Consider the following 16296-nt stretch of genomic DNA (forward strand, 5'->3'; position numbering starts at 1 on the left):
TTAGTATAAAAAAGCTTAATTGGTTAATAATCTTGCTTATATCTTGTATATCCTTATTTTTCTATTTCTTTGTCTATTAGTATTGGAAACAGTGTGCTTAAATCTCAAACTATGATGGTGGATTGCTTACTTCTTTTATTTCTGTTATATTTTGAAGATATATTAATAGTTTTATACACAGTGGCATGCTGATAAATATAAAACAACCAACTATTTTTAAAAAGAAAGGGAACTGCCTTGATTTGTAAAATTTGCTGAGTTTCCTGGTGTAAACTCTCACAATATGGTCAATTTCAAGTTACCAACGTGTCATCAGTGAACATTGTATCAACAAGAGATACGTATAATTGGCTCCTATGAATCAGTGTGAGCCAGTTCCAGTAAACACTGTTCAAACACATTTAGAATTAGTGCATCTTTCTGTTAAAGGAGCTCTTCTATTAAAATGAAATTACTCTCTTTTTATCTAGTAATAATTTCAAACTTAAGTTATCATTTGCTTGATATTAATGCATTAACATCATTCTTATTTTGGTTGATACTTTTCTAGCATATTGGTTTTATCATTTACTCTCTATTTATATGTACAGTTTTATTAAAAGTAATCATCATATACTTGAATTTTCTTTTTTGCTTTTATCCAGTCAGGCAGTCTTTGTATGTTAAGTGTGGTGATGAATCCATTTACATTTAATATAATTACTGATACAGTTCAGTTTAAGTCTAGCATATTGCTGTTTATTTTTGTCTTGTTTTTTCTTTCTTCTTTTCTTGCCTTCTCTTATTTTAATCAAATAGTCTTGACTATCTCATTTTGTCATGCCTAACTAGTTATTTTATGTATCTCAATATTATTGTTTTAGTGGCTAACCTAGCAATTATAACAAAACATACTTAAATTATTACAATTTATCCTAAATTAATATTTTTACCACATCAAGACTATGGGAAAAACATCATAACACTTTTATTTTCTTTGCCTTTTTCTGACATTTTTGCTGTTATTGTTTCATATTATGCTTCTGAATTTATTAAAAATACTATAAAATGTGGCCATTGTTGATTTAAACCATCAATGACCTTTTTTATTGGAGTAAAATACATTTAGCATAATGTTTATCATGTTTCAGTAGCCTTTTTATTTACCCATATATTTATTTTCTTCAGATCTGCTTATTCCCTTTTGTACTTCTTTGCTTATATTTTAGATCAGTTTCCTTCAGCCCAGAGAACTTTAGTATATTTCTATAGTTGAGTCTGCGCTTGTTCAATTCTTTCTGTTTTTGTTTACTTAAGAATATGTTTCTATTCTCTTTCGTTTTTGAAGTGTATTTTCACCATTTATAGAGTTCTCTGCTGACGTAATTTTTAGCACTTTAGTAATGCTAAGACATATATATTCAGACTTTAGTATTTACTGCTACAGACTTGACTGTTATTTTTACTATTCTCCAAAAAAAAAATTATTTTTCATCTGTCTGTGATACGGTTTGGCTCTGTGTCCCCACACAAAACTCATCATAAATTTAATCCCAATAATCACCACATGTCAAGGGAGGAACTCAGTGGGAGGTGATGGGATCATGGGGATGATTTCCCCCATGCTGTTCTCATGATACTGAGTGAGTTCTTATGAGATTTAATGGTTTTATAAGCATCTGGTATTTCCCCTACTTGCACTTATCTCTCTGGGTACCATGTGAAGAAGGTCCTTGTAAGGTATATTGCTGAGTTAAAATGAGGAAACTGAGGCCAGTGTAAAAAAATGAGAATCCAATTTATTCAGCTCCCGGGCGAGGTTCTGTGGTCCGGGAAGGGGCCAGAGAAGTCGCAATGGGCTTCTCAGGGCGTGGGGTTTTATAAGAAGTGGAGGTAGTTGATTGGTCATTGGGAAACAAAGAGCAGACAATTTCATTGGTAAGGAGATTTGATTGATTGTTAGGGAAACAAAGAGCAGACAGTTTCATTGGTAGGCTGACTGGCTGGGGAGGTTAATGTTAAACTGCCATTGGACAAATCTTCCGCGGCCTTTTTAAATTTTGAAAGGGTTGAGTGAGGAATGCAGGAGTGGGCGTGTGGAGCCTGCATGGAGAAACCAGATAGGAGCAGGTGTGGGGAGCCAGCACAGAGAGATAAGTGTGTCCATTTGGCTCTTCAGCGAGGCAGCCGGCCTTACAGTCCTCTCTTCCTCTTCACCTTTCACCATGATTGTAGGTTTCCTGAAGCCTCTCTAACCATGTGAAACTGTGAGTCAATTAAACTTTTTTTTAAAAAATGAACTACACAGTCTCAGGTAATTCTTTATAGTAGTGCAAAATGGACTAATACTGTAAATTGGTACTGAGGTGGTAGGGCACTACTATAAAGATATCTCAAAATGTGGAAATGACTTTGGAACTGGGTAATGGGCAGAGGTTGGAACAGTTTGGAGGTCTCAGAAAAAGACAGGAAGATGTGGGAAAGTTTGGAACTTCCTAGAGACTTGTTGAATGATTTAGACCAAAATGCTGATAGTGATGTGGAATATGAAGTCCAGGCTGAGGTGGTCTCAGATGAGGATGGGGAACTTATCAGGAACTGGAGCAAAGATCACTCTAACTGTGCTCTAGCAAAGATATTGGCAACATTTTGCCTCTGCCCTGGAGATCTGTGTAACTTTGAACTTGAGAAAGTTGATCTGAAATTGGAACTTATGTTTAAAAGGGAAGCAGAGCATAAAAATTTGGAAAATTTGCAGCCTGATGATGCAATAGAAAAGAAAACCCAACTTTCTTGGGAGAAATGCAGGCCCATTGCAGAAATTTGCATAAAAAATGAGCCAAACGTTAATCACCAAAATAAGGGGAAAATATCTTCAGGGAATATCAGAGATCTTTGAGGCAGCCTCTCCCATCACAGACCCAGAGGCCTAGGAAGGAATGGTTTTGCAGGCCTGGGCCCCACTGCTGTGTGCATTCTCAGGACTTGGTGGCCTGTGTCTTAGCTGCTTCAGCTGCAGCCATGACTCAAAGGGGCCAACATACAGCTTGAGCCATTGCTTCAGAGGATGAAAGTCCTAAGCCTTAGCAGCTTTCACATGGTGTTGGTCCTGTGGGTACACAGAATCTAAAACCTCCACATAGATTTATAGGATGTATGGATGTGCTTAGATGTCCAGGCAGAGGTGTGTTGCAAGGGAGGAGCCTTCATGGAGAACCTCTGCTAGGTCAGTGAGGAAGAGAAATGTAAGATTGGAGCCCCCACACAAAGGCCCCATTGGGGCACTACCTAATGGAGCTGTGGGAAGAGGGCCACCCATTCTCCAGACCCCACAATGGTAGATCCACTGACAGCTTGCACTCAATGCCAGCAGTAAAAGCAGCCAGGGCAGGGGGGCCTTACCCTGCAAAATCACTGGGGCAGATATTCCCAAGGCTGTGGAAACTCACCTCTTGTATCAGTGTAACATGAATGTGAGACATAGATTCAAAGGAAATTATTTTGGAACTTTAAGGCTTAATAATTGCCCTATTGGATTTCAGACTTTCATAGAGCCTTTGGCCCCTTTTGTTTTGGCCAATTTATCCTATTTGGGATGGAAGCATTTACCCAATGCCTGTATTCCCATTGTATCTTGTAAATGACTAATGTGCTTTTGATTTTACGAGTTCATATGTGGAAAGGACTTGCCTTGTCTCAGATGAGACTTTGGACATGAACTTTTGGGTTAATGCTGGAGTGAGTTAAGACTTTGAGAGCTGTTGGGAAGGCATGATTGTGTTTTAAATGTGAGAACATGAGATTTTGGAGAGCCAAGAGGCAGAATTATATGGTTTGGCTCTGTGTCCCCACCCAAATCTCATCTTAAATTGTAATCCCCATACTCTCCATGTGTTGATGTAGGGACCCAGTGGGATGTGATTGGATCATGGAGGCAGTTTCTCCCATGCTGTTCTCATGATAGTGAGTGAGTTCTCATGAGATTTGATGGTTTAATAAGCATCTGGCATTTTCCCTGTTTGCGTTTCTCTCTTCTGCCACCATGTGAGGAGGTCCCTGCTTCCCCTTCCACCATGATGGTAATTTTCATGAGACCTCCCCCATGTGCAACTGTGAGTCAATTTTACCTCTTTTTTAGATAAATTACCCAGTCTTGGGTGTTTCTTTATAGCAGTACAAAAATGGACAAATACAGTATGCTTTTAAGAGTTTGCCTTTAATCTTAGGTTTTCAGCAGAGGATCAGTATAGGTTTTCTTGGTATGTAGCATTTTGGGGGTTTGTTGAAATTTCGATTTTGTGAGTTTATTTCTTTCATCAATTCTGGGAACCTTTCAGCTATTGTTTCTTTAAATACTGCCTATGTTCATTTTCTCCTCTATTGTTAGAATTTCAATAAAACATGTTTTATCACTTGACTCTACACCACACATTTTTTGTACTCTGTTTTGTTTGTGGTTGTGTATACACTTTTGTTTTTCTATACTTCAGTTTGGATATTTTTACATTACACTTTCTCTAAGTTTAATAAGTTTCTATTGTGCTGTTTTCATTTGATTCTTAACACCTCAGACAAGTTGTTATTTCTGATATTTATGAAATTTTAAGATAGCACATGATTTATTATGAGTCAATTTTATTTTAAATATCTTTTTAAAATTTTTTCCCATCTATTTTCTTTAATTCCTTTATCTATTTTAAAGACCTTAACACTAATTCTAGCATCTGAATCTGAATGTCTACTTCTACTGAATATTTATTTTCTTTTTGTTCATAGTTGTTTTGCTTCTTTGTGTATCTTTTAATTTTTATTCAAATCATATTTTTAGACAAAAAAAGTAATCACAAAAGTTTATATAACTTACTCTTACCAACAAGATTGTTCACTCTTTCTTTAGCCATTCAAAAATTTAACTCAGAGGAACCTGGGTAACACTTTTAGTTTGAGTCAGTCCCACTTCTCATTTCTAAAGTCTCAAAGAATAAACCTTCTTAGGTTTTAAAAATCAAGAATCTAGTTAGTTTCTTCTATCCTAAGAGACTAATAAACACACACACACACACACACACACACACAGAGTATATACATATACACATATATACATATGCAAATATGTATATATATACTGTATATGTGTGTGTCTATATATTAGTCTTTTGAGATAGAAGAAGCTAACACCATGTTATATTAACATAATATATATAACAATACACATAACATCATATATATTATATATATGAGTGTATGATATATATAATAAAAGCTCTTGTGGTGTTTGCTTTTCTGCTGTTTTGACATCTGCTCATATATATATATATATCTTAAATGCTCATATATACATCAAACAGTGGAAAAGTAAACATATATATAGAGAGAGCTTTTATTATATATATTATATAATATATATACAGCTTTTCTGCTGTTTTGACATCCGCTCTTATATATCACCCAGAGTGACTTTCAAATATGGCATGTTTTGATGAGCATGCAAGTTGTATATTTGAGTCAGGCCACTTTTCTTATTGAGACTTTTTCTATGAGACAATGGGAAAGTCAGTGTTCCCGTAAGAAGCTACCTAGACTCTAGGAAAGCAACCTGATTTGGCAAAGTTTCAGAACTTTTCATGCTAGATATAACATCCTCATGTTTGGTTCTTTCTTACCTCATTACCATTATTCTATTCAGGCTAAATAGAGGCCTGATCTTCAGTCCATATGCAGAGTTGACAAACATAACCAGGTAAAAAATGGCCAGAGGCCATATGTTTACTTGAAACAGGTCCTTCCTACTTAGGTTCGGTTCATTTAATTCTCTTTGTTCCCACAACTTACCTTTGAACATACACATGCACACAGAATTTGTTGTTGTTCCAATTTGCAGTGGGAGCGTTTTTCTTTTCCATCCTATTTTATCTTATTTGGAGCATTCCATATAATTTTGTATTAGCTTATCATGCTTTATTTTTGCAAATAGAATTTATCTATATGTATATTACAATAATATACACGTAATGCATATTATACATCTCTTTGATTACTTATTTAATAATTGGCTTCCCTACTGGAATGCAAATACTTTGAGAACAGATACTTTGTTTCCTCATTTTTTTTCCTTATAACTTAGAATAGTGCTTAATAAATATTTCCCAAATAAATGAAATAATAGTAGAATGCTTGCCAGCAATTAAGAGTGATATAACAAAATATATTTAATGCTTTGGAAAGTTATTAGGTTATTTTCTCACAGTGAACATTCTTATAAAATTATTTAGGTACAAATTTTATAAGGTGAAGCGCATTCTTACACTACTTGCAGAAATGTATGTTTACTCAATAGATGTGGGGGTAGGGGGGAGAGAGAGAGAAATTTAGGTAGACTTGTAACTGTATAGGCATTTTTAAAAGCAACAATTACCTAAACATACCGTACGTTTAACTATATGCTTTAAGCACTTATTTTGTTTTTATTGTTTGTAGATTGCAAAGAACTCCCTCCAAGAAAAAATACAGAAATTCTGACAGGTTCCTGGGCAGACCAAACGTATCCAGAAGGCACTCAGGCTATCTATAAATGCCGCCCTGGATATAGATCTCTCGGAAATATAATAATGGTATGCAAGCATGGAAAATGGGTGGCTCTGAATCCATTGAAGACATGTCAGAGTAAGTACTTCGTACATTTGTGAAATTTATGAAAACTTTTAGTCGTGAAAATACTTAAGATTTAATATTGTAGCAATTATGGCTGAATTATATCACTGTTGTCACTCAAATACAAAATAATACCTCATCATTTTTTTTTGAGACAGAGTCTGGCTCTGTCACCCAGGCTGGAGTAGTGCAGTGGCATGATCTCGGCTCACTGCAACCTCTACCTCCCGGGTTCAAGCAATTCTCCTGCCTTAGCCTCCCAAGTAGCTGGGACTACAGGCATGCACCACCACATCTGGCTATTTTTTGTATTTTTAATAGAGATGGGGTTTCACCATAATGGCCAGGCTGGTCACAAACCCCTGGCCTCATGATTTGCCTACCTCTGCCTCCTAAAGTGCTGGGATTACAGGCGTGAGGCACCATGCCTGGCCAATACATCATCAGTTTTAAAAACGGGTAGTCATCCTCCAGAATTCAAAAAGCAAGCATATAGTTTAAGTTCAATTATGAAATAATAACTTTGCCATATTTAATTTTCCTTATATTCAATCTGTCTTCTTATATCAAATATCCTTGTTCCCCCACTCCTACATAAAATATATTCCTTGTTATTCCATACTAATTTATATCTTTTTTTTTTTTCATTTTAGAAAGGCCTTGTGGATTTCCTGGAGATACTCCCTTTGGTTCTTTTAAGCTCACAGTAGGAAATGCGTTTGAATATGGTGCAAAAGTTGTATATACATGTAATGAGGGGTATGTAGTCCATGCAAAAAGAGGCTTATTATTAAGATAGTAAATGGAAACTGTACTACATTATATGTTTTAAAAGTTGTTATATTTTTCTATGAGCATTTAAAAAAGTAATACGAAAGTACCTGAAAATTTACCTATGATGGAAATAATTATATCTGGATACCACATTATCTCCTTAACACTGAAAAATTTAAATAAAGTATAACTTCTCTCCTAGGGTATAATTATAGGAGAGTGGGAAGCAGTAAGTATGCACATAGATAATTATTCACCCAACAAATCTTCACTACATTATATTTTGTGCAGAGTATCATGGGAGTTCAATGTATCAGGAACAACAGGAGTTGTAACACGTTTATATTGTATGGTAACTTTTTTGACAGATTTTATAAAATTTAAGGGAAGCAAGACTTTTACCTGCTTATAAGTTGTGTTTACAACTAATGTTACTTCATGTCCGAGGTCTGCAAATTATTCTTACCTTGTGGACTAAAAATACTGTTCTTTCAGAATCATTGACTCTGTTCCTTCTAACAAACTACTTGGTTTTCATTGGCAAATTCTTCAATGTACATCCTCAGTATTCTTTTGTCCCCTTTACTCTCTGCTAGATCAAAAATTACTTTGAAGAAAAATTTATATATGGGAAAACCAGGATTAGATCACTATAATCTTATACTTAATAAATAGAAATGTAATCAAATATTACAAATAGAATAACATTATTCTTCTCTCATGGTTTTCTTAATTTGAAGCAGTAAAATATAATACTTTAAAGCTTAGGCACTGGAGTAAGCCTACTTTTCTCTACCACTTAACACTTACGGGTATTTATAAAAATATCTCTTCACTTCTGTTTTCTCTCCTACAAAACAGACACATTTTATGTACACCATCGATTGGTGGGGAAAAATAAGTAAGACACACATTTACAGCCCTTAGAAGAGATCTTGAGATACTGTAGATACCAAATAAGTATAATTTTTTTATAAATTTATTCTCTCCTTAGTCACTACCTGAGGGAGGTTTTTCAAATAGGTTTTTAGCCTTTCAATCATTACTGCTGATTTTATCACACATAACCAAATAGGTTATAATTTCCTGGGCCTGGATTTCTTAAATTTGCTATCCTCCTCACCTCTGAAATATTTCTTTTACTACAGGCTTGTGTCCTTTCTTTAGGTTCAGAACTTGACTTTGCAAAGGACCTAAAAATGTATAGATCTGAAGCCTCTAGCAATGATTGCACATTTTGCACATGCCCTGGGAACTTATAATCAAGTAGAGCATTTTAGATTCAAAGGGCAGGCTTGATGGGTTACTAAAATTACGTAAGTTCAACATTAGATGGATTGGATAAGCAGATTTGACTCACTGAGTATTCTCTGAAAAGAATTTCTAGGATAGAGATGGGGAGATGGAAGCAAGTGCTGAAAGTAAATTACACAGTAACAACTTTTGAGGGGCACTATCTTTAATTATGTAGAAAGCCTAAGATGTTCAGAAAATATCAGAATCGTGGAGGACAGAGATATGGTGTAAGATTGGAGGAGGGAAACATAAGGTTAGCTATTGGTTACTATATTTTTAGCTTTTGTTTTAGAGAGAGTTCATGGAGCTTACTATATTATTGAATTTAACTAATTACCTACTTCAATGAAAAACAAGAATGCTGTGTCTGAAACAATAATGAGTTTGTCATGAACCAAGGATTATGATTATTCCCAGTTCATGCACCACAAGGGAGAGAAAGATAAAGGTTGGGGAAAGACAGAGAGAGACAGAGCAAAAGAGAGAAACTTGACAAATCTAAGAGAGAAAGAGGGTGAGGGAGGAAGAGAGGAAGGAAGGAAAAACAAAGAAAAAAGAAACAAGAAAATGCATATGCTGTTAATTTTTCTTGATATGGAGTTTCTGGACACTCAGAATGGCACTGAGTTTAAAACTGCATATAAGCACACATTATCTCACCACTCTGCTATTTTTGGGTTTTCAGGTATCAGTTGCTAGGTGAGATTAATTACCGTGAATGTGACGCAGATGGATGGACCAACGATATTCCTATATGTGAAGGTAGACATACATTTATTTACAAGTATATTGAAATACCTTAAATATCCAAGATTTTTCACAATGCCTAAGATATGAAAATATCTTAAAGTCTTTAATTAATTTTTTTTTTTATTTCTCATATAATGTAGAGTGGGAATCTCATCTTTTTATTACTGCATTCCTGGTGTTTCAAAAGCCAAATACGAATGCAACCTGATCTGATCTAATAATTGAAGTATTAGACATTAGGGAATCTAAAACTCATTTTTATTTCCTTTTGGATTCTAATGACTAGAAATGCATATAAGCATCATTAGCTAAATAAAGACCAGAATTACACCTTTATTAATGAAGAGGCACTCACCCAATAACCACCGAAATGCAGGGATCTATGATAGTAGCTGAAGTAGAGAACATGATTGAGACATCAAGAGAGGTTGTCCTGTGAACTTGCCTTTACTGAAAAGATGAATAAACTAGGAGCGAGCTCTGTTATTTCTTACTGATCTGTAAAGCTAACAGCGAAAATGAGAAAAATATAGATTCTGTTTTCATGTTTTTAGCTAATAATCCAACTCTCTAGTCTTATAGAAATAAAATAATCAATCACTGTTTTCATGTTTTTAGCTAATAATCCAACTCTCTAGTCTTATAGAAATAAAATAATCAATCAGAGTAGTATTTCCTAATTCCACGGTGAGTAGTAAGTGGAGAGACAGAAGTGTGATAATCACTCAAAAATTCCGTTAACTACAGAAGGTGATGCAAGTTTTTTCATCTATGGAAATGAGGTGAAGAATATTAATGTTCTAGAGAGCTTCTACATTGAAATCAACTGGGATGCTTATTAAAAATTAAAATCTTTGGTTACTAAAAATGACCTCTCAATCAGTATCTTTAAGGTGAAAATGCAGGAAGATAATCCTAAAATTTTTATTTTAACAAGCATACTGAGTCATTCTATAGTATAATGACGTTTGACTACAACTTTAGAGAAATTGGAAAATATTAAGTAGAATCAAAAGAAGTACTCAAATTATTTTGGACACTGATGTTGAAGAGGATGAAGAATTAAGGATGATTTCTCTATTGAAGTTAATGTCATAAAGTTTGCTTTTACATCTTTTAGGAATGTGGTGATATATTATTCTGGGTCATAAATGAAAATGTTGTATTTAATTATCCCAAGCTTTATATTTCTTAATTATTTAAAAATACTTGTGTGTTCCTACAAAAATACAAGCTAACATTCAAAGTAGTAATTTTCATTGTCCACTCCCATAGAAAATATCAGGAATAAACATTCCATTTGTTTGTTTCTTAGCAGCATGTATCTCTAGCAAACAGGTATATCACATGCTTCTAAAAAGAATTTAAATAATTTCCTCCAGTCTTATCCTGAGGAAAAATTTATACATACATATGTTTTTCATAATAAATTTTAAAAATTCCATTAGAAAACATTACATTTATTTTCTTCAGTTGTGAAGTGTTTACCAGTGACAGCACCAGAGAATGGAGAAGTTATCAGTGGTGCAATGGAGTTAGACCGAGAATACCATTTTGGACAAGTAGTACAGTTTGCATGTAATCCAGGCTACAAGATTGAAGGAGATAAAGAAATACATTGTTCAGATGATGGTGTTTGGAGTAAAGAAAAACCAAAGTGTGTGGGTAAGATACACTTAACTGTTTGAGCATTTTTAGCCTTTTAAATAAAAATATACGTTTAAAACCTCATTCATTCTAAAGAATATCAGCAATATTAACAATAGCTAATGTTTGTTGAGCACTTACTATATGCCTGTAATTGATCTTAGTTCTTTGCATTCATGACTTCATTTTACCTTTCAAACAACTCGATCATTTATTTAATATTATCACTTTTATTTTATAATTGAAGAGACTAATACAAAGAAGTTAAATAATGTGCCCTGGATTATCATGGCATAAACACTCAAGTTAGGATTTAAACATAGGTTATCTGACATCAGAACCCATGCTTTAACCATAACTCCATGGTACTTGCCTCTTAGGCTGAAAGAGAATGCTAAGTATTTCTGCTGCAAGTTTTAATATTGACCTCTGGAATAGACATTTGTTTTTAATTTTGAAAGCCAAAGATTTGTTATGTATTTCCAGGGATGCATTAGGATGACATTCTGTTTTTGAATAACACTTCTAGGAAGCAGACCTGTTTTCTATTTGTTCTACAAGTTTACTATAAATATTGCTGAATTGAATAGAATCTACTAAATAAATCTTTGTCTCTTAAAATAATTTTATAGTAAAGTATAAGCCAAGATTTTTTAAGTCATAATACTGCCAACTTGTGCATCATGACCAATCAATGATTTTGGCTTTTGTAATAAACATCATGGTTGATTTGTCTAGTAGTACCACAGTTCAAGTTCATTTTACCAATAATTATTAGGCAGAAGTTTCTGGCGTGTTTATGTTTAACATTATCAAAAATTCTAAATTATTTATACTTTTAAAGTCTAGTCTATCTTATAGTTAGATACAGAGAAAAGTATTTCTCTTCTTAAGAACTCTTTCTAATAACACTAGTTCTTTATGTTAAAAGCTAATATTTTTATTCAGCATAGCAAATATTATGTACTTTAGAAGTTCATGGATGGAACTTACATCCTTACAACTAGAATCCAATGGTTACTGAAACCTTCCTGGAATGGCTGATGCCTACAATTAAGTCCTAAAGGAAAAAAAATGAAATTTTGTAGATGAAAATGAGAGCAAAAGCATGCCAGAGTGCGTTCATGGAAAGGGAAGTGGAAAGGCAGTGAGGCTTAATAAGGAGCACGAAGCGCCACTGATTCTTACTAATCGTTCCTACGTACCTTAGTACAGAATGCAAATAGGGAATGAGTGAGTGATAAATTGAAGGTGGGCCAATACGGAGTGATGGGGTGCTACATACACCATCCTGAAGAACACACCTTTTATTCAGACTGATTTGGGAATCATTGAAGGATTTCAAGTGAAATAACAATGTGATTGCATGAGAAGTCACTAAGTTATACCTACGGAAATGGATTAGAAAGTGGAAGAACAGGGTTTGGGAAACTACTTATGATTGCTCCAATCCCAGGTTCAAATATTTGACAAAAGTGGGTGTAAAAGATGATTGTCAGTTTTTTTCGACAGAAATCCTGGATAAATGGTGATGACACAAAAACAGGTCTGCTACTTTTCAGAAATGTAATGACAAGGAGTTAAATGAATCTCTTTGACAAAGAGTCCTGTTGATAATTGCTGTCTTATCAATAACTAGAAAATGTGTTATTTTTGCAGGTCATTCAGTGAAAACATTACAATAAAACTATATCTATGGTCAGTTTCATACATACACTTGATGAATGTTGCTATGATGAATATCCTAACTATGTCAAGAAGGATAATTTATCTTTAAACTAAGTAAAGTTAGAATCATAATTTTAATCAGAATTTTAATTTTCTTCAGATAAATAATTGATTAAGTAGTCAAGTTAAAACAGAACTTTCGTTTAGTTGACTGATTTACCTGATGGAAACAAAATTTCTATTTTCATATAATTATGTCTTGGTCACAGTCCTTTAATTTGCAGTAAACATTTTGGAATTTAATCCTTTCTATTTAGAAATTTTATGCAAACCCCCAGACGTTATGAATGGATCACCTGTATCTAAGAAGAATATTTTTAAGGAGAATGAACGATTTCAGTATAAATGTAACATGGGTTATGAATACACTGCAAGAGGAGATTCTGTATGCACTGAATCTGGATGGCATCCGTTACCTTCATGTGAAGGTAATTTATATTTATTTTCTGCATCTTTTGTTATAAATTTATCACTTATTTAATTATTTTAATAAAACAATTTATTTTAATCAAAAGTAGAGTACTAATTTATATAAATAAACCTTTATAAAACATATAGAATTTTTTGTGTTCAAGGTTCATTTTGAGAACACTTTGTGTGATACACACACTCTGAAAATAGACATAAACAGGTCAGAAAGGTTCAGTTGTTTATTAAGTCATTGGTCTATCATCGAAAACCAGTCTGGAGCAGAGCCAGGACTATAATAGACTTCTTAATTCTCAGTAATATACAATTCTCAAACAAGTAGATTGCTCCTCTAATGCCCAGAATTTATTTAAATAATATTAATATTTTAAAATACTTTAAAAGTAGCTTGTATTAATACCAGGCGAGGAAACTCTCAACTGACAATGGAATTAAGTGGAAGGAAATGAATGTTTTAATTAACAACAGGCCCAGTATGACTCAACAGCGATGATGGTGCTGGAAAATTAAAAAAAAAAGAAAACCCAGACTCTCTTGGGTTTCATCATGGAATAATGTTATACAGAGCCAAAGAGTTCATCTCAGCTGTGCTGTTTGCCCACCAAAAAATACATCTGAAATAGAGTGTTCTACTTAACCTACTTCATTTTAAAAGGGAAAGTTTCAAACTATCATGACCTAGAAAAGAGAATATAGACAGTTGTGGACTTTAAAAAATTACGCTGTAAGAAGTACAGTAAGAAGATACAGCTATAGTGTGGCAATAACTGTTTTGAGATATTTTCAAACATTTACAAAAGGAGTGAGTTTGCTTTTGATGAGGACTGCTGCAGTGAGTGAAACAAGGAACAGTGTTACCACATACAGTCCTGAAATCTAAAAGGGAGATACTGTTACACTGTGAGAGAAAGAAGAGTTGAACTCTTAACAGCCCTCTGAACTTTAAATCCCATGATTCATAAATACATGTTTAAATCTTGCTTTAGTGATTCTCTTTTACAGAAAGCATAGTTAATTTTGGTTTAATTTTATACACTAAAAACATTTTTGTTTGCACCCACAAGTGTCTCCTTGGAAAACATATCTTTCTTCACAATTGCATGATCTCTACTTTTAGGCACTATTAAGAAAATATTTTAGAAAGAAATTAATGAACATGAGACAGTAATAACCCACATCAGATCCATGTTTGGCTAATGGTGTGTGGGGTCCAACTATTTGTCTTCATGGCATTCATAGTTCCTAAGCAAAGGAAGTGCATGCACAAGTCCTTTGGCATTAACTTCTGCCTGCAGTATATTACTTCAAATCTATAGTTAATTTATCCATCCAATAATCAGAATGCAACTTTAAAATACTTATTTTACATCAGGGCCTTGCTTTGTATTGAAGATAAACATTACAATAAACCACCATCCCAGCTTTCAGTGAATTCAAAATAAGACTCTGGGAATTTAGTTTTATATGAACATGTGACTCTGTTGCATGACTGCCTCATTGTAGGCATCTGATTATTTCGTCTCTTTTACTTGTTCACATTGCTACCTTCTTAAAACTCTTCTTTAGCACATATTTGTTTTCACAATGGGAACTCCATCTGTTTTTCCCAAATGTGTTACTTCATTTCTATGCTTGCTTCTCTTGAACACTGATTGATTTATTCACACAGACACACACACACATACACACACACATACACACCCCAAAGACTCTAAATTTATAAAACATTTATTTTTATAATTTTTTTCCATTTCTCAGTCACAAGTACAAGTAAAACCTGAATATTCAAGACTATGCGTATGGGTCCTGCTTGCTTTAGGAAGACAGATACCAAGAGAAGGCACTAGGATTGGGTACTCTTTTTCAGAAGACAGTTCACTAATAATCAATATAAATAAACATGAATTCATCCAAAATTAGATAAGCATACACCGTCTCTTACCATGTTTTATTTTATTGAAATATATTTTACATTAATTAGATATAGAGAAGTTATTATTAATAAACGAATTCCACTCTTTGTATGCCAACCTTTCTGACCCTGTTTATGTCTTTTGTAGCCTAAAAAATACTCTTTATTTTCTTGGTACAAAGCAAAGTTCTACTTGCTGATATAAGATGAATTTCAAATCTATATACATTATTTTCTTTGAAATCAATTACCTTCAAACTCGGTTGCTTCTAAATCTGTAAGAAGTTTGGAACTAAATAATAAAATAATATTAAAGTAAAATAATCCACTTAAATTTTAAATACTTAAATTTTCTTCAATCTGGTATATACATGTCGGAGGACTGATTTGAAGGTGAATTGTCAAAACTTTAGTCTCTGTGTCCAAAGGGACAATCTGTGATGGAAAGTCATTTACAGAAACAATCAAAGGTACCAAGACCTGCTAAATGAAAGCTTTCTTCAATCCAGATCTATCTCTTCCCTGTACAGATTGGATTTTCTATTGGTTCAAAACATACAGTGCTAACCTTGAATTAGTATTCTAACTTCAAATGACTAATGGTTGTTTCTAATACTAGAAAAATATGGATAGTCTCAAATATTGTTTTGGATAGAGGTACAGGTTCAAGGAATGTTTTAATAACATCATTTATTCTAAAAAAGATTGTGAGTGTAAGAAATTAAGGTTTATCATGGGATTTATGTCTACTACTTGAGCATAATCTCCAGAAATCCTTCTATTCTTAATTAACAAAATTATCCCATTGTTATTTTATTGATTTCTTAAACTCTTATTTTTTGTATCTCATAGCTTTTGACTTCAAAAACTACTATTAAATTGAGCTATACCATAAGGAAAAATAATTGAAGATATATAAACTGAACTTTAATGAGTGTATGAAAATATGATCGAGCAGAATAAACAGAGAAAAAACAAAGACAAAAGGAACACATTTAAGGCTCATTTGAAGTTAGTGTCAACATCAAACACTGAAGACGTATTTTACTTAAAATAGTAAAATTTTAAAATAGTAAAACTTTAAAACTTGTATATTAAGTCACATATTGTTTCTAATGTAATTATTGCTA

General features: G+C 33.4%; 1 protein-coding gene across 2 annotated transcripts in view; it reads left to right on the forward strand.

Annotated features, from left to right (window-relative positions):
• Positions 1-16296, forward strand: part of CFH (complement factor H) — a 115063-nt gene that overhangs the window by 20243 nt on the left and 78524 nt on the right. For both annotated transcript variants that reach the window (XM_021668014.2, XM_064370894.1), the window contains exons 2-6: positions 6457-6642; positions 7284-7389; positions 9386-9462; positions 10924-11115; positions 13083-13253. In XM_021668014.2, the coding sequence (XP_021523689.2) occupies positions 6457-6642; positions 7284-7389; positions 9386-9462; positions 10924-11115; positions 13083-13253 (732 nt within the window). The remainder of the gene's footprint in view (positions 1-6456; positions 6643-7283; positions 7390-9385; positions 9463-10923; positions 11116-13082; positions 13254-16296) is intronic.

This window comes from Aotus nancymaae, unplaced genomic scaffold, assembly GCF_030222135.1.
Source record: "Aotus nancymaae isolate 86718 unplaced genomic scaffold, 86718_ANA_hifiasm-v0.15.2.pri h1tg000108l, whole genome shotgun sequence".
Classification (NCBI taxonomy): domain Eukaryota; kingdom Metazoa; phylum Chordata; class Mammalia; order Primates; family Aotidae; genus Aotus; species Aotus nancymaae.